This window comes from Mizuhopecten yessoensis, unplaced genomic scaffold (assembly GCF_002113885.1).
Source record: "Mizuhopecten yessoensis strain PY_sf001 unplaced genomic scaffold, ASM211388v2 scaffold4025, whole genome shotgun sequence".
NCBI classification, from domain to species: Eukaryota; Metazoa; Mollusca; class Bivalvia; order Pectinida; family Pectinidae; genus Mizuhopecten; species Mizuhopecten yessoensis.
Window position 1 is genome coordinate 1,363,094 of NW_018405338.1, and position 20,326 is coordinate 1,383,419.

General features: G+C 33.8%; 1 protein-coding gene across 20 annotated transcripts in view; it reads left to right on the forward strand.

Moving 5' to 3' along the window:
• LOC110448383 (anoctamin-5-like) overlaps positions 1-20,326 on the forward strand; it is an 89,492-nt gene that overhangs the window by 65,672 nt on the left and 3,494 nt on the right. For 18 of the 20 annotated variants that reach the window (XM_021494581.1, XM_021494582.1, XM_021494592.1 and 15 more), the window contains 5 exons: positions 3,821-3,919; positions 6,544-6,686; positions 7,637-7,687; positions 17,987-18,108; positions 18,862-18,917. In XM_021494581.1, the coding sequence (XP_021350256.1) occupies positions 3,821-3,919; positions 6,544-6,686; positions 7,637-7,687; positions 17,987-18,108; positions 18,862-18,917 (471 nt within the window). Of the gene's footprint in view, positions 1-3,820; positions 3,920-6,543; positions 6,687-7,636; positions 7,688-11,428; positions 11,435-17,986; positions 18,109-18,861; positions 18,918-20,326 lie in introns of all 20 variants that reach the window. The other 2 variants (XM_021494590.1, XM_021494591.1) reach the window with 2 other exon arrangements.

Sequence of the window (20,326 nt, forward strand, 5' to 3'; positions counted from 1 at the left end):
TCTTCCACCCAAACAAATGCAATGTGTTGTCGGTGACTAAAAACAAAACTCCAATAGTCCATAATTATACTTTACATGGACACATACTGGAACATCTTAGTCAGGCCAAGTATCTGGGTGTAACACTATCATCTGACCTTAAATGGGATTCACATATAAATACTATCTGCCCAAAAGCAAATTCTACGCTAGGCTTTTTAAGACGAAATCTTAAAATTGGCTCAACATCAGCCAAAGTACAGGCATACAAATCATTAGTTCGACCATCACTTGAGTATGCCTGTACAGTATGGGACCCTCACACCCAAACAAATATTGACAAGTTGGAAATGGTCCAGCGAAGGGCAGCGCGCTATGTGCTCAATAAGCACAGGTACAACCATCGTACCTCCAGTGTGTCAGAAATGTTGGACCACCTAAAGCTGCGCCCTCTAGCAGATAGACGTAGAGATGCTCGTCTGACCATGCTTCATAACATTGTAAACCAGAAAGTCGCTATCGTAAAATCAGACAGATTAATCCCTACAGTTAGAAAATCCCGAACAAACCACCAGTTTTCGTATCAAATTCCCCACTCAAAAACCCAGACCAGAAAGGCATCATTCTTCCCTCGAACTATACCCGAGTGGAATAAACTCCCACCTGACATTATTTCGAGCCCCACAAAGGAATTATCCAAATCAGCCCTCTACCGTCACCTTTCAAACACAAATTAGACCATCTCGTATCTTTTAAAAACACTCTCTTTCCATGTTTCACTCCTCGTCTGACATTTTATCTTCAAATTGTTGAAGTTGGTCAGTACCATTTAGAAGTAGAAGTAGAAGAGTGTTAATAAATACTATTTACATTTGCTCTGCATCCTTCCATTGCAATGTATTGAGAAGGTAAATGTTAATTGACTATAACAACATTTGCTATTGTAACGTCATCAATCTCTATTGTGACGTCACCAATTTCATTGTTGTCAAGACTTAATTTTCTGTTCAAAGAACTGTTCAAAATAACAAAATAAACAGTAACTACTTATCAAAATGTAAATATAAGTAATGAATATTTTCGCAAATATTGTTATGGCCCTACAACACACATTTCTATTGTTGACAAACTTACATAAAGCCCTACCAAGCTTGATTAAGTTCGTCAAGGGAGTTTCCAGAAACAGCAAAAGCAAAAGTACAGTGTGGTTATTGTGTAAAAGGGATCGAGTAGAGATTCAAAATTTGTGATGAACACGGCGGATTTCCACAGATTTTGAATGGATTTCATTTTTGTAAGATTAAGTCATGACATCAGCAGGAAAAAGTACTCAACTGACAGAAAACTAACCAAGAAAGAACTAGTTGTCTCCTATTTTCACTCGTCCATGACAACCAGACAAGTACTTTTCCCGACCCCCGCCTCCTACCTACCCTAAATTTTTCAAACATTTTGCAAGAAACATACCTATTCTATTGTTTGCCCTTAATAATCAATTTTCTTCAATAGATTATCAGTTTGGAAATATGTAATATCCAAGTTTTACTTGATGCACAATCAATGTATGTATTTAAGGTGTCGTAACGTTTCAAGACCGACTGGTCCCTTGTATCATTTACCTGTACGATGATGTAACAAAATTGTTGTATGTCATTGTACAGGTAAACAATACATATTGCTGGATCACTCAGTCAAGGGACCACTTTTAATACGTACATTAATTGTGTATAAAGTAAAACTTGGATATAAATAATCGATTGCTTACCGTGAGTTAGATGTTTATGCCGTACTGCGGCGTCCGGCGTCCGTCCGTCAACTTTTTCTTTTGAATGACTTCTTCTGAAGAACTGTAGGACCTAGGGTCATGATATTTGGCCAGTAGGTACCTGGGATGGAGTGCTATAAAGTTTCCTCATTAAAATGACCTTGACATACTTTCAAGGTCACAGCGGTCAAATATGTGAAAAATTTCAAACAACAATATCCTAAGAACCATTTGAACTAGAGTCATGATACTTGGGTATGTTATGTAGACCAGCAGTGTGAATATTTTTCTCATTGACAGTTATGAGGTCAAAGGTCAACTTTAAATGCTAGTGGGGGGTTCAAATGTCAACTTTGGTTAAAATCTTTAACAATCTTCTTCTCAAGTTCCATTAGGCCCAGGGTCATGATATTTGGCCAGTAGGTAGCTGGGATGGAGTTCTATATAGTTTCCTCATTAAAATTACCTTGACCTACTTTCAAGGTCACTGGGATTAAATATGTTAAAAACTTCAAACAACAATATCCTAAGAACCATTTGAACTAGTGTCATGATACTTAGGTATGTTATGTAGACCATCAGTGCAAATCTTTTTCTCAATTACAGTAATGATGTTAAAGGTCAACTTTAAGTGCAAGTTGGGGTAAAAGGTCAACATGAGTCAAAGGCTTTAACAATCTTCTTTTCAAATTCCATAAGGCTCAGGGTCATGATATTTGGCCAGTAGGTACCTGGGATGAAGTGTTATAAATTTTCCTCATTAAAATTACCTTGACCTACTTTCAAGGTCACTGGTGTCAATTATGTTAAAAACTTCAAACAACAATATATTAAGAACCATTTGGACTAGAGTCATGATACTTGGGTATGTAATGTAGACCAGCTGTGTGAATTGTTTTCTCTATTACAGTAATGAGGTCAAAGGTCAACTTTAAGTGCAAGTCGGGAGTCAAAGGTCAATATGAGTTAAAAGCTTTAATATTAAAATTTCAAGTTTCAAACAACAATATCTTCAGAAACTTTTAAGAGATGTTAAAATGTCTTGTGTTCTAGTTACCAAATTTGGTCTTAAGTTACCTATATGTCAGTTGCATGTAACAAAAGAAACAGGTGAGCGATACAGGCCCTCTGGGCCTCTTGTATTCCCACAATACAAAAAACTTTACTAAAAATGGTATGATGCCATGTCACATGAAATATCCAAACTGTTGTTCACAGGTGTTGTAAAATCTACTTTACATCGGTAAATTTGTCGTCCAGTCAAACTTTCACCCTTTGCCAGAACAATCCATATTTGCCCAGTGTTAATTTCGCCCTTCACATGTTAATTCTATGTAATTTGCCCACATTACGGTTTGCGAAAGAGGCGAAAATTTAACTACAGCAAAAATTTCCCTGAATACAGTATTATCTCCTTGTTTAGTTGTAGTGATATTAATGTAATTCTCATTCATTGTTGCACATGCAAATAACATTTACTATCTCATGGCATTGCCACTACATAACTCTACCGAATTCAGTTGGCATTCATATAGGCTATGAATGCCATCGAGCGATTGTTGATGTCATCATTATTATGACGTAATAATTGTTATATTGGATACCTCTGACCCTCCCTAAGCAAGGCTGTTCTATTCATTGAACAAGTATACATGATGCATACATTATTTGAATTAAACGCTGAATAATGATAAGTGTAATTGAATTTTCTATGAGGTGAACAGATTCCAAAAACGGTAAATATAAGTGTTGAACTGCTTTCAGTTGGCATTCATAGGCAATATGATATCCAACTGGACAAAGGCAAATCCAACACGAAGCGCTATCTAGCGTGCTTCATTGAATTTGCTTTTGTCCAGTTGGAATTCATATAGCCTATGAATGCCAATTCAACTGAAAGCAGTTCAGTGCGCTTGAATATCAGCACTTTAGAGTACCTAACTTGCAGGTTTTATAAGATGAACAAACTTCAGATTTGCTTGTCAATTTAAGGACCAAGGTTGAGGGAGGGAGGGACATAATGATGCTTAATTGTAAATACAATCCACTAAACTTACAACCGCCTTTGTTTTTCAGACATCCAGGAGTGGAAAAACATGTTTTGTGAAGGTTCACGCTCCGTGGGACGTCATGACTAAATATGCTGAATTGACCAACCTCAAAATGCCCCTAGCGGTCAGTATTACGTCATTCTACTGCAGTTCATGTTAACCCTTTCACCACTATAGATCATAATGCACTCATCCATCTCAATGCCTGGTAGAGTCTACTTAAGTTACATAGGGGTGAAAGGGTTAAACGCAATTCATCAACCAATGAGATCAAAACCTATATTTTAGCCTTATATTTCACTTGAACCCATTTGTTATTAAATGTCTATAGAACATGTGTAAGTCTACCATTCAGCACTAGATACGCTGGGACTTGTGCAAGTCTACGTGTAAACGTGATGTTGAAGTACAGTCCGTCATTGTATTTCGTCGTCGTCAGAAAGAACTCAATCTGAATACATTTTATTTTCAAAAACAATGTAGTATAAGTTTAAACATTTTAATTTTTCAGTATTTTTTAATTCAGTCAATACACCAATAACTCTGCAATGGTGGGGTTGATTAATAGAATCTTTCACCCCCTTGGGGGTGAGATAGGAGAATCTCAACCCGAGGGGGAGGATTCTTAAGTTGCCAAACACGAGGCTTTGCAGAGTGTTTGGCAACTAAAGAATCTTTCCCGGAGGGTTGAGATTCCACTATCTCACCCACAAGGGGGTGAAAGATTCTTTTTCTCTTACCCTGTTCTTTCATTGTGTATCATATGCACAATGTACTGATAACGTTACATGCTAAATTCAGGGTTGACGTGACGTTGATGGATTGTTGACGTGACGTCATTGTATTGTTATGTGACGTCATGCCATTGTTAGGAATAGGGGAATCCCCCCGTCTCAACCCAAGGGTGAGCCAAGGAAATCTCACACAGGTAAAAATGCGGATACACCTGTCCAGGGTAAGAGAATACCAAATAAAAGTAATACTCATTCTAACACGATTCGTTTGCATCGCGTGTTTTGATTGGATAGGGGCCATGTTCTGATCTGCAATAGAATCATGATCAATTGTGTTAAGCTCCTCCCATCGCACTAAAATAAGCCATGCCCCGTTTCTAACCAAAATAATATGGCGTCAAGCTCGCCTCTTAGCGAAATCCCGCTGATAAGGCTAGCAGGCAAAAGAACAGAAAGGACCAATGAAATGTGTTTGTTGAATAAATTAAAAAATAAAAGATCCTTGGTCTTACCTCCATTTATTACTGAAACGTTGGTTCCATCCGTGTGAAGCGTCTAGACACAAAACTCTTCACAAATCTAAACAAATACTCACCGATATTTTTCGATACTCACAGATTGGCATGCATGATGACATGGAAATGTAAGAATTTGGTCAATATTAATCCAAATGTGTCGGTTAAACTTCGGTAACAGGACGTTCACGAACAATCCCAGGGTTAGACACTAACTTATTTTTGCCTGGTAGTCTACAGGACTAGTTGAATAGATTGTATTAGTAGTCCTTCGTCAATGTAACTAGTCCAAGATTTCCTGATAAGGACACATCGCGATCTACAGCACGAAACATTAAAAGTAATCAACTATAGGGACTTGAAATAATTACTGCCATAAAAATATGGTGAAGTTTTAGGAAAATTTTGACAATTATCATGCAATATATCTTATTTTTAGCTGTGTTCTAAATTTTATAAAGAAGTTGTCTTATTTCATAATAATATTTTTCACAAGTCCAAAGGACCAGTTAGGTTAGGTGATTCACTAGTCCTTGTTGAAATCTACTAGTCCAGGACTAGCGGACTAGTGTTAGTGTCCACTCCTGAATCCAAATAGTCCGCCTCCTCAACATACAGATCGAGCCCTCGCCAGTATGGGCGGGGCCAAATGACCAACTTTTGAAAGTTTCTTTCTGATTGGTCAGTCCGCTGCAGAATGACACGTTGCCAGCATAGTTCACAAAGTACTTTACTACATGTACTTGTAGCAAAGAAATACAATGTTTCTAAACACATGAGCGCAGTATATTTGTTAAGGTGTGTTAGGATGCGGATAGTACATTGTAATTCGTGTCTAAACCTATTGATCTCAAGTTCAAACCAAATTTCGTGTCCTAATCGCCAGTATAGCCACTCAAAACAACGTACTATCCCCTAACTAAACCATGTCAAGTTTGACTAATTTCATGCACACACATACTTGCGAACAGTTTGAGATTTCTTTGAGGGAGATTTTGCATACTCAAAATCGAAAATATCAATCAAGTGTGTGCGCATACCTCCTAGAGACAAAATAACCCTTTAAAAGGACATAATTTGAGTTGTCCTCTCAGATGAAATCATTAGACCTTCGAATGAAGAAATAATTTAGCAAATTAACCGTTTGCAAATACTACATTTAAGGGTCTAAAATCGGAAGTCTCCCTCCTTCCTAAATAGGAAGAGTTGGTTAGAAATATTAGATAATTAATTGCAATTAGTAATGAGTGGATTTTAATTAGTAATGAGTGGAATTTAATTAATAATGAGGGGATTTTAACTAATAATGAGTGGATTTTAATTAGTGAACCGCTTTTGAGAACTAGGTTGTGATAAAGCGTTATAAAAGAACCTCAAATTATTATTATAATAATTGTTATTTGGTGACTTTCTCTAATGTTATTGTACACATTCTTAATCATTGTTATGTTACAAAGATATGGAATAAGTCATGGTCATCCGTCTGTTTAAATTAACAGGAAAATGACTTGGAGTTTGAGCTTGAATCGTACATGGAGTACTGCTGGAATATGTTCCCGTCTGTCTTTGAACTTGATGCGGATATCGTCAAACCGGAGCCGAACTACTTCACCGCTCCTTTTAACCGAGACCGTCAGGACCAGTAAGTACTTAAGGCTGTATTTAATTAAAGATAATCATAATTTTAATTTTTCTTCTTTCAGATTATTAAAGATATGACTACACCAATGTTAAATGGGAAGAACTGTATTTTTATTAAAATAATGAAAAGGATATGAATGATCATTTATTCAAAAACTTTTGCATTGAAGAATTTTTTGGGGGGAATATTAGTGAAAAATAAGTAAGAAAGATTTTTTTATGGAAATGGAATAAAGGATTTTTCTAAAAAAAAATGTTTCTAGGGGCATTTTTTTTTTATATATATATATAAAATATGTTTATTTCTGATTTAAATAATTTTTGCTTACTAAATTTTTGGTGGTAATAATGGCAATATTTTTCTGAAGAAGTGGAATGATTTGATAAAATTTACATCACGCTGGAATATATCTCCATGTTTGTTGTTATTATTATTATTATTATTATTATTAATTTCCCATGTAAAATGTTGTCCTGTTCCGATCAGCACCATGAAGATGTTTTCATAAATACTTGTTGTTATAGTTACTTCATCATTTAAAGTTGGTTTATTTGGTTACCATGTTACATCACTTACACTTTCAACACTTCTGAGATATTGTTGTTTTCACATTTTCAGTTTCTGAATTCGTTTTTAACCACTGCTGAAAATATTTAATGTTTTTCTCACTGTTTGTAAATACTTTCTGAACTACAACTGTTTTAAACTGAACTTTTCCCCCATAATTTTCATGATATTGTCCACAATTTGCAAACTTAGATAAAATACTCTGGTATATTATATAGATTATATGTTGAAATTTAAGAGAAATTTAAAAAATAAATCATTGTTGATTTTTTTTTTTTATGATTTAAAAAAACAACAGAACATGGGAGACAAACAGCACACGATTGTTTTGTTCCGCACTATTTTGATTTTAGTTTTTGAAATTATTTTTGTTTAACTGCCAGATTTCTTAAGACCTATAAGAAGATTGAAGCTTTCGATCGTGATGACCCGGCGTTGGTATTTTTGTTGCATGATAAATTTACATTTCAGAATATTTTTTAAAGCTTTTATCCTTTGTTCCATTTTGTTTTAATGTCACGTGTCCATCTTTAACGGTTGACGTATTTGTGGCTGCATATTGTGACTGCACCTTGCTCGTCACTTCCACACACGGATATTCCTGGCATGACATCAGGAAATGTTCAAATGGTCATTTTCAAAAATTTGTAACTTTAATTACTTTTAGATTTTTTTAGATTTTTTTTTTAGTTAATACATGTTTGTATTAACAGTTTTTTAATACTTCTCAGTTTTTCAAATGAACTAAGGAATCGTGTGACAATTGAAAATTTAAAAACAAAAAAAGAGAAATAAAACCAGAAAAATTCATTAAATGCGTCATAAACATTGACTTCTAGAAGTTTAAAGCGAATAAAAATACTTAAGTCTACCATTCCTTGAAAATCCCCTAAATTTAAGTGTTAAAAGTATTTTTAAAGTGAGAGATACCATTGTGCTATGACTTTTCAAGTTTTGTTTTGTAAGAAAACTGATTCCATTGCATGCTTTGTGTTCAATGACAATAGAGAATATGATGCTTGTGTCTCACATACACTTGTGGGACTGCTGGCTAGCTGGCTGAGGCTTGGCTGAGGCTGGGCTGAGGCTGGCTGGGGCTTGGCTGTGGCTGGCTGAGGCTGGCTGTGGCTGGCTAAGGCTGGCTGGGGCTTGGCTGGGGCTGGCTGAGGCTTGGCTGAGGCTGGCTGAGACTTGGCTGAGACTGGCTGAGACTGGCTGAGGCTTGGCTGAGGCTTGGTTGAGGCTGGCTGTGGCTGAGGCCGCGAGGAGTCAAAATTGACATTTGCATGGCTTCTTGTTGTCATTTATCAAACTATAACCATGCGATTGTTTTTCAGAAATTAATCATTTCACAACATTATGGTAAAAGCTGGAATTAAAAAGTATAAAAGCTGCTGCCAGGAATCAATAATCAAGAATCTATCGCGATCTGTCTTCATCTGTTGTCGTCTGTCGTACACTAATAATTTACGCCTAACAAAGTGTTCTAATGTATCTAGTCCATTAACTCATTCACCCCTAAAGACGCATTTGAACTCTTCAAATTCAAAGATTGGAAAAGTTCATCATGAAATTTTAGACGTGAATGACTTAAACTCAAATCTGTCTGTCTCAGCCAGCATTTTTACAACCTATTTCAAACTTCAACTCAAGTTGAACTGTTGGTATTGTTCAACTATGGCCTGAAGCATGATAAATTGCTCATCGTTTGGCCCTGGCGGTTCGGCCATCTTTATAAACTGTATAATGGAGATGAATATAAAAGAGAAATAAAACCCACGAAAAATTCATTTGAATAATTTTTGGTTTGTTTTTGCTGCAGTCATGTAGGGTTTTGAACAATCTTGTTTTCCATACATTCATTTTGAACGTTATTTATTAACAACAAAAATAACTGCAGTATAACTCAGGTGGCCATTTAAGACACAAGAGCTCCTTGCTTATAATGATGTGGGATTCATATGCAAGAATTATTATTTTTTTATTTTTTGCATTTAAATGTCATCTAGGCAATGATTTTGTTTGATTTTCTTGTGATAAAAGCTTACAAGAAGGTAGGAAGGAGTCACTCATTTTTTCCACTTAGTTACATAGAATATCATTATTAATATATACTTTTTTGTAGTCTTGCATATCATTATTAATATATACTTTTTTGTAGTCTTGCACATTCATATTTTGAAATTTAAAAAAAGAAATTTTACAGGGTTTCAATTAAAATTTTTAAAGGCTTTTTTTTTCATTTGACGAATCTAATGTTTCCATGTTGTTTCACATTTTGTCTGAGAAAATGTTCAGAAAATTTCTCGAAGGAGCTTTGAGAAATTGAATGGTATAATTTTATCATACTGTGTTTTTATTTGTTTGGTCGTTATATTTGTTTTCAGATTTATCTTATTTCTAAAATTATCACACTTACTGAACATTCCAAAAATGGCTAACACCTGAACCAGTAGGCATTTTATATCTATTGATGAAATGTCTTTGTGATGCATTACAGTACAGGGTACCACAACATTAGTGACAATTATGAAAAAGATTTCCACTTTTTTTTCTCTCTTCAACTTGGTTTATTATCCTATAACAGAAACAATAACTCAAGTTTTCCAGATTAGGGTTATTTCCCTTGTCAAAGTATTCACCTCTCATTTTGATGCTATGCATGTTTAATTCCTTGATAAAAACAGCAGTGGTAAGCTGTAGAGTTGGCAGTAGATAGGTTCTTAGTTTGATTCCTCTAGTTTTTAGTTTTTCAAACATCTTTATCTAGGCAAAATTCATAACCAGACCTGATTTGAATGGATTTTTTTTTTACAGTAATTATATAATTTAATGTCATGGTACCTTTTACCTTATATCTTTAAAAGTACATACAAAAAAAAATCACCGTAATGGTTTCAGTTATAATGAGGATTTTAAAAGTCATGATTTGAATAATTCATTAAAATATCTGTATGTTCAAAATCATTTTCTTTTCGATAAACAGAATGTGTGATAATTTGGTATACAAATTTATGTTTGATATTTTGTAATCATTTTGAAATTTTTAATATAAGTCTCTTTCATGCCCAGGGGTTGTAAGATAGGAAAATTCCACTCAAGGGGTTTTCAATTTGGTAAAACCCAAGGCTTTGTCAAAAGTTTTGCTAAATTTGAAAATCCTGAGGGAGGAATTTCTCTATTCACATCCCTGGGCATGAAAGAGTATTTTTCTCTCATTCCAACTACCAGAATAAGCTCAGAAAGCATGAAAATGCGTTTGGACTTGCTACCATTTAAAAAAATATCAACTTTTCCCCAAAGCTCTTTTGACGAAAACGAATCTGTCAGCAAGATTTAGTATACCCCATATTTGAAAACTTAAAAAAAAATGACCTCATCTTTCTAGCTTGTACGGTCAATATGTTGTAAAAGGTTTTATTTTAATCATGTCGCCTTTTCCGCATCTCGGCATCAGAGTTTTCCAAATTCGTGACGTCGGTGCGCGTCATTGTTGAGCCATTGTGACATCACGATGATCACATCACTTGAAACGGGGTATAAGATAGAATTTTTTTACACCCCTTTCTTACCCTGGACTGTTCTGTCTTACATACACGGAAATGAGAGAAACATATTTCTCCCACAACCATTAGGTTTCTTCACTCCCCGCTCATTGGCTAAACCTGTTAGGAGGTTGTAGACAATTTTGGTTACCCACTAGTGTGTAACACCCAGGACGCGATATAATTGGTCAGTTTTCTAATTATGACGTGAAGCAACAATGCTTTGCAATTTCATCTTAGATTGTGACATCACAGTTCATGACAACTGTTTCCCCCGATCTGAACAAGAATGATGTAATCCTAAGAGAACAATACGGTTTTCTAAAAATAATATCTAAACGTTATCGGAGAAAAAGGTCCCAAAACTTGTGATGGTTGATTAGCATGTTCATCTAATTCTCAAATTTTATAGACACTCGTTAAACCTTGTATCTTTATACAATTTTAAGAATTAAGTAACTCTCGTTAGATAAACATGATAAACAACTACAGTATCACTTGTTGGGGGACCCTATGTTCATATATATGTATATATATATATATGCTAATGAGTTTGATTTATAATTTTAATATGTTTTAAATTTTTCTTTTTTTCTCAACAATTCACATCAACTCTCATTCATACAACAGAGGGCTGTAAGACGCTTTGCTTTTTTTTGCATAATTGAGAAAAAATATCCCACAGTATAAACATGTATGCATATCTCTGCCTGCTTATAAGGTGGTGGTGGTGTGACTCATTTACTAACCCAGGAAACACAGATAGATAATACAATATCTTATCATTTTAACAATTATTTTAGATATTTGTGCATCATTTTATTTTATATACATATATATATATGTGACAGGAAGATTGAAAATATGAATAAAAAATTCCAGAAAACTTACATATTGATTCTAATAAGAATTTCATATACATGTACCAGGATAATTCTTGTATTTTTGAAATTTTTATTTCAAGGCAATGTTAGTGGTTAATTAAATCCTTCTATACATTTTAACAAAAAAAAAGAGAAAACAGAAATAATTTAAAATTATTTTAGGATTTAAGGATTTTTTTTTATTATTTTTTTTTAATTGAAGATAGTAAATTCTGAGAAATTGTGAAAACAAATAGTTTATTAATTGAGTAAAAAACAAAATAACAAAAACAAGAAACCCAAGATAGATTTTTGATTATTTAACCCAAGAATTATCAAGCAAGAGACTGAATTATTTTAGAGTGAGGTCTCATTCTTCGATTTTCATCATGTCAATTTCCAGTTTATAGGTTTAGTGAGATATTTGTCATCTTTAAAAACAAATTGTTTGATATGAAAAATATGTTCCGTGAAGTAGAATGACTTATAAAGAATTTGAACAATGCTTGCTTGCTTGCTTGTTGAGTTGACTTGAAGGATTTACTTGCTGAAGAAAAATCCAGTTTGCTTCTTTTTTTTTGCTTAAAAGAATTGCCAGTTTTTAGATTCACAACTCAGTGTGTCAGGAACCCTAAAGGATTACTCTAAATTGTTAACATCCTGCTTGTCACAAGCTCAAATACAAATTCTTTTTGATTCCTAAAAATCAAGATCATTCTACAATAGAAATATACAGTACATGACCAAATGTATTTTCACCACCTATTATTGTATTTCATGCATTTCTTTTACAAAATTTTCCAGAGTTCATTTGTAGTTCCTTTAAAATGAAATTTTACATCATGAAAGAGAATTTTCAGAATTTATGTATATTTCTGTTTCCAGGATATAAATATGGTGAGATATTCTGGAAAAATGGAAAAAACTTTACCACACATTTTTCTTCATCTTACCAAATGATATAAAAAAACTGTATTTCGTGGCACTTGTCATACAGAGACATATGAAAATATTACTAAAAGCAGACACAGAAAATCAGCATATAAATTTTTTGAAATGTATGAAATATGTGAACTTTAAAAAATTGGTGTCAAAATACTTTTGTCTCTTTACCGAACATTTGAGTTTGTCCCTGGAAATCTATATCTTTTAGTTTACTGTAACTTTAAGGACCCCTGCACCGCTACCAAAAACTTTTAACTGTACCAGCATAACTATAGCTGTAAGAAATCATTCGCAAAAAGAAAACCATACCTTGTTGGACTTTTATGAGAAATAATAAAGTTGGGAAAAAAATATATATAAAATCAACAACAGTGTTCTGAATGGACACATTTCAACAGGGCTAGACCAGGATTTGAACCCTGGACCTCCGATTGTTATACCATCGCTCTGACTGATTTAGCTCCCAGTGGTGTCATCGGAAGTGGTGTGGCTCAACTGTGCTACAGTAACATCCAGACAAAAAGTAAAGGGAGGTTACTGTGTATATATATATATATAAAAACACCACAGTGCAGCGGGACAGGGATCCTGGAACTGGAAGTGACAGTCGTCTGTTGCTTCTATTTAGTGTTTTAGAATGTAGATATTTTTACAATTTTATACCTGGAGATAGAAACATATCTTTGCCTGGATCCAAACTTTTTTGAAGATGCATCTCTTTTTGTTTTCTTTTTCATTTAATCTTGCTTTTTCCATCGAAACAAGCTTTAATAGAGAAATAAACAGAAAATTTCTACTTTAGTTTATCTGCAATTTTCCGTTGTTGCCAATCATTAGATATGTTGGCAAAAAAACTTTTTTTTATATATATCTTATGGTAGTTTTTCATTTTTATCCTCAATGAAGAAGAGTTCCAATTTGTCAGATATTTGACTTAAGAGTTGCTTTCTCATTTATTATAGCTACACATTTATACAAAATAAAAATCTTTATTATAATAATAATATACAACATTTGAAGCCACTCTAAAGTGCTTAACCCTTTCACCCCTATGTAACTTTAGTAGCATTTACCATGCATTGATCTGGATGAGTCCATTATGGTCTACAGTGGTGAAAGGGTTAACAGTACAAATAGATACATAATATATACAATCAATACAATTGATAAAATTGCCTTATTCACAAAAGCATCTCCATCAAGGGGATTGTATTCCTTGCCCTCCTGATAATAAAGTGTAGAGCAATCTTAATTCATTCCTGCAAAATATTACTGAATATAATTTCAAAATGCTTGAACTCTTTAAAAAAACGGGGGCTACAACCTATAACTGTGAAAAGTTTCAGAAAAGTGGTTTAATTCTCTTCTTTAAGTATTCAGAGGGACATTCAAATGTTCAATATTTCAATAATAGCGATAACATATTCCATACAATTTCATTATTTTTAATGGAAGAAACCTGTTTACAGTTTGTCTAGAATTTAATCATCTCGTTATGATAAGTTGCTGGTGACAAAATGATTTACATGAATGTTTGCTGCATCTTGAATTGCATAAAGAATGCTGTCCAAAGTGTATGTAGGTCAAAGTTCACCCAGAAATGCTTATGTAGGTCATGCTACCCGAAAAGTAGGTCATGCATGTTAGATGTACTTTAGAGTCATCTTGTGAAGAATTGTGCAGACTGTTCTAGTATTTATAATGCATGTGTTAACTGTAAAATTGTTGAAGGGGAAAGGGTTGTTTTTAAAAATGGGAGGTAATATGTGTTTATTCATGATTTATTCCTAATTGGGCCCTGTTTAAATTCAAACATAGTTCATTTCTAGATATGAACTTCATTTGTTAAAGCTGTTTAAGAATTGTGTTGGCTTATCCATGAACATGGGCTTATTATAGGACAAATAACAATATTGCTATTTAAGTCGGTGAGACTGAAAAAATAGAAATAAGGAGAAAGATGATTACAATAATAATACAAGACTACAGTTTTTGGTGAAATATATACTTAAGTAAGAGTTGAAATTAAATCCAGCTAATTTGCATTTTTGAAAACAAGTATTTANGCTTATGCCGTGGTGCGGCGTCCGTCGTCCGTCTGTCGTCCGTCCGTCCGTNTAATTTACTATATGTTATTACTAAGCTTTTGAGCTAATAGCGTTAATATTTGAAGTTCATCACTAGTGACCACCGTCAAGGTTCGTACATACATACCTGACCAAGGCCTCAAAGCCTTGGCAGGTTTAATGGCATATGAGAATGCCTCAGACTTCTGCTTTTGACAACCAGAAGTTTACAAGCCAAATCAGTGGAGCGGGTCGGGAAGACCCTCTCTCTAAAACTTTGACCCCATATAAATCTGACATCACATATTCAAATCTACTGAAACTATATATTTTTCCAAAGTTAAATATCTGTAGATTTGATTCAGTAAAAAAACAATTACATATTTAAAATTACTCAGAACCATGATTGTATTCAACCAGAACAAATTTTAGGTAGGGATTACAATCATGTGAAACACTTGCTGATTGGCTGATTTAGTTGTGCGAGTCCTTAAACAGTAAATATCAAAATATACGATATAGAATTATGTTTTGTGAGCTTCTTATGGAAATACTTTATTACTCATCACTCTTTTTGGAAGTAAATTATATTAAACTAATAGAAATTATTCTCCATTGATGAACAGATATCTAGGATAAAAATTGTTTGTAAATAAATGAGTTTGAACTGTTCGGCGGCAATATATAGAAAGCAAAAAGTACTTGTAAATTGCTACAAAGAAAGTAACAGTTCAGTTATAAATTTCCTGAGGAATCGCTCAACGACTTACGGATGGAAAGCCTGTGACTTACTCTCTATATATAAAGTTTTTAATACTGGTACATAATTGGGATTTTGACTTTTATCGTCTTGGAAGAGATCGTGGCAGATATACGCATTATGATATGATAAATGTATTGGGTTTATTGATAATATTGTACAATTGGTTGGTAAGCATCAAGTCTCTCTGTCTATACCGTATATAAAGTCATGAATGTCGCATATACTATTTGTAGTCTTGTATTATCTGTTGCCGTGGTGATTAAGGGTTCTTTTCTTCTGCAACACAGATACCAATAAGTCTATAATTTATGTATGTTGTCACCTCGGGAAATTTTCTATTTTCACTTGCTTCCTGGAACGTGCTATTTCAAAACAATCTAAATTGATGGGAAATATGGATTTATATTAACTCATTCACCCCTGAAATTTCATAATGGACTATTCCAACCTTTGAATTGGAACAGTTCAAATGTGTCTTCAGGAGTGAATGAGTTAATTATACTGATACTGTTGGGTGTAGGAACTCGTTTATATATAAATACATTTGTATGTATCCAGTCATCTGTTTGATAACTGAACTACTCGATAGCGAAGCGGACGTAAAACCACTAAAACAGAACAACTATATATTCTATATATACTCTACCTAAGAAACCAATATAGAAATGTTTCCTTGGTGCAATGTTCAAAATGGCTTCACCAGGGAAACATTATGACAAAGGATATATCTTTAATTTTGTTTGTTAATTATATAAAGGAAAGTTGGTTAAGCACGAAGACCTATCATAACGAGTAACAATGAGTAACGTTAACTAGTAACATTAATGTGTAACAAGTTTAAATATTCACACTACCTGGTATATTTATTGCCTCATCAATGGAATATTGCACATAATCATGAGATCAAAGTGTTAGTTCTACTTTCTATGACAAATCTATGTAATTCTATAAAAATCAATGAGGTCAGAGTTCATGTTAAGGTCACGACCTGTGCAATAACCAATACAAATATTCTAAATTTGTGTTATCCACGTAATTACAACACACTGCTGCCTTCTCCATTGCCTTAAGAGCTAGAAAGAACTTAACCTGTATTAGTTTAAGGAAGATTTGTAGGTCATTCAGGTTTTAAAATTGACACCATGTATATTTATAGAAGCACTACTACACAGACAGCACAGAAAATTAAGCTAGGAAGTATCTATTGCTAGAAACCATCAGACTTGTCATTGTCAATGATAGCTGAGGTAATCGTAGCTTTCAGGCCCGACCGTTGTTTTTTTTTTAATTATTATTATTATTATCGGACCGATTTTTTTTTATTATCAGACATAAACTATGGTCTGATAATTGTTTTTATTTTCTAAAAAAACGAACTGGCCTAGAAGCTAAAAAATATAAAAAGAATAAAACAGTCAGGCCTAGAAGTTACGATTCCCATACAGTCATGTCAATGTAGGCAGGATAGGATAAAGCTATGTAAATAGAAGAAAAAAGGAAACATAACAAAATTAGCTTTATTTATGATGATTTGTGGCTCCAGGAAATATTTCTAAAATATTAAATCCAATTGAAAAAAAGAAAATCTGGTCTAAAATATGAACATGAATTTGAAGGCTTTTGATAAAGACAAACGTTCTGTTTTGAATTATTTTTAATATTTTGAAGATTTATGAATTGGAATAACTTCAAGAGAAGTTTCCGCTAATTTTTGGTAGTTTTTATGCATACCCTAATTAGTTACATGCGTTTCTGGAAATAATCTCATTTCATTGTGATACTTTTCAAAATCAAATCTGGATGGGCTGTAAGCTAACTTTGTGGTGTAAGACGAGACTACTTCCAAATTGAAGGGTTCACAGGTTTTATCTTGTGAATAAAAATTATTTTATACATTGTTTTAGATAATGCCAAAAATTAGAGGGAACGAATCTTCAACTCATTCACCCCTGAAATTCATAATGAATTATTCCAACCTTGAATTGGAAGAGTTCAAATGTGTCTTCAGGGGTGAATGAGTTTTTTTTAGAAAATAAGTATTTATTTAGAGTATTTATTCTCGGGTTTTATATTGCCTGAATGTGTACAAAAATTATGTCATGTTTTAAATAGTGGAATACTACCAAATATGAGTAGGAAGCAACCTTAAAAAATAGGTTATTTAGAGGGCGCCAAGAAAAATAATTTTCTTCTGATATTCATAGGGCAATATATGTGTTTTCCATGGAATTGGTATGAAATTAATTGTGGGAGACAGATTATAGGTGAAAAAAATAGGTGCTGAAGGTATATATCATATATATAAATAGACCGTGTTGTTCAAGGAAAAAGTTGTACAATATATCTCAGAAGTTGTCGCAGCGTTTATCAAAAACTTTTTAATCATTTAACACAGACATTGGGGTACCTAATCACAATCAGTTAATCTGATTTAATTGTGCCTGCTTTTTGAGAGGTCTGTTTTAAACAGTTATGTAAATAATATAGAAAACTTTGTCAGTAATATTACAGATTGACACAAGATTTATTTTTGATTGTTTTTCTCACACAGATTTGTCATCAAGGATAAGAATTCGTTCTTTACAAACGCTCAGAGGAGTAGGATGGTACACGAAATTCTAGTTCGTACAGTGTTTGACAGAGAAGATAATGATAAGGGAAAACACAGGTTTGGTAGGTTTTTATTACGATTTTCTTGTTAAAAATCTTACTTTTATCCCCATGAAAATTGTGACTTTACATATATGTATGTTCCATTACAAAGCAAATAGTTCTAACTAATTTCTTAAAAATAATCAAGATGTACCATATGGTACCTAGCTTAAGTGTACAGTACATATTATCTACAGACAATATGTCAACTGGTACACCAGTATCATATTTAATGTAAGAAGGGTGCCTACTCTAAACAAGGGCACCCCAAGTAAGTTTGCCAAGTTAATCTCCCAGGCCTATCATTTAAGTAAGGATTTTTTTCCATTTTGGAATTTAAACTTACTGAAAAATTGTCTGGATAAGATTTTGATAGTTAGACAATTTCTTCTGCCAAAAACATGCCTCCACAAGACTTTCATATCTGCTGTGGTGGTAAGAAGAAGTCAGAAAACAATGTCTGTTGGACAAATGATTCTTCGTTGATCCTTAAACATTTTGGGCCCCTCCCTTCCCCCACAAAAAAAAGATATAAAAAAATAATAAAAAATATGAATTATGTGTTCATGTGACGAAAAAAACCCACAGTGGAGTTCTGCAGTGTTTTGCCTGCAGTGATCAAAAGATCCTTAAAAAATGTTTTTTGAAATATTATGAATAAATATAATAAAGAGATAGAAAACAATTGTTCAAGTTACTTACATTGTATAATTTCTCTAAGAATGTGTTTACTATGCATGTATGATAAAATATTTCCTATTTGTACCCATTCAGGTATTACAAAGATGACCAGTTCAGGGATCTATGCCGCAGCATTTCCTCTTCATGATGTAAGTGGTCGACGTATTCCATACCTACTTGATAGCAGTTGTTGCCCTTTATACTTGTGGTGCATTTCTCTCTCGTGCATCAAAATCGTTTCTCTAAAATGTCGGACAGATTAATAATAACAAAGCTCATAGTTTTAAGGGTTTAAGGGGTATTAGTCAGTTGCGTAATTGAAGGGATAACCTTACTGTATTTTGAAATTTGCTGCAGTATGTCGCGATTATACTGTCGCAAATTGAGTTTTACTGGCAATGCAGAGCGGAGCCAGTAAAACAGATATTTGCGACAGTATAATCAGGATATATCGCCACCTATTTCAAAATAGACTAGGATTATCCCCATTCTAATTCATATAAGCAAAAACCACCAAAGGAAATGGCGATTTTAAGACATTTTGTTTTGAGTGTTTTCTTCAAATTCTGGGTCACTCTGCCGTGGATTGGTGATGTCAGGAATATTCAAAGTGTCGTCAAACTGTTGCAAATTATTTTATTGACCAATCGAATGTTGTGTTACATCTCAAATGAATTAGAATATATTAGAATTGTTGTAATGCTTTTCTCAATGAAGTTGTCGGGGATATAGAAATGGGGTCTGTCTTTCTGTCAGTCTGTTCCTGCGTATTATGAAAGCGCATCGTTCCATATCTTGACACGATCACTGGCCTTCTACCACTTGGTCACGGGGTTCGAGACTTATGTTGGGCAGTTGCCTGGTACTGCCCCCAGGTCAGTGTTTTTCTCCGGGTACATCTTTCCTCCAGCAACAAAGCCAGGTTCGTCCTTATATGACCATAGCTGTTATTTAAGGAATGATTTTTATTTTTTCAACATTTATGAGGTCATAACAACAATGGGTTTATGGACATATTGAATGAATCGCGTTAGCGATTCATGTAAAATATGTCCAAAAACCCATTGTTGTTATGACCTCATAAATGTTGAAAAAATAAATATCATTCCTTATATTTACATTGACGAATCCTTTCAGTGGATCGATATAACAACGAATAAAACAAATAAACAGGGTTTGTTCCTGCTTATACACGGGTGCAACGCAGTGGCGAGAACAGTGTTTTTTCGCGGGGAAATGTGACACTATCGTGAGAGATCTTAGCAACCGTCAACAACAATAACACAACAAAATGTAGTTCCATATTCAATGTTTATTTGTAGCACAGGACACGTGAATACGTGGATATTTCACAAAGCACAGTTCAATAATATTTTAAGATGTAAGAATTAAGCATCTAGGTCGGTCGTTCCGAGTGAGTAGTTTTTGTAGTGTATTACTACGCAGTGTGATCAGGTTACTATCAGTTCCCACGTGCTGAGATTCTATGAACACCTGTGTTATGCATTTATGAATGTAATTTTTGTCAATGGGTCTAAGCATACAGAATGTAAATATA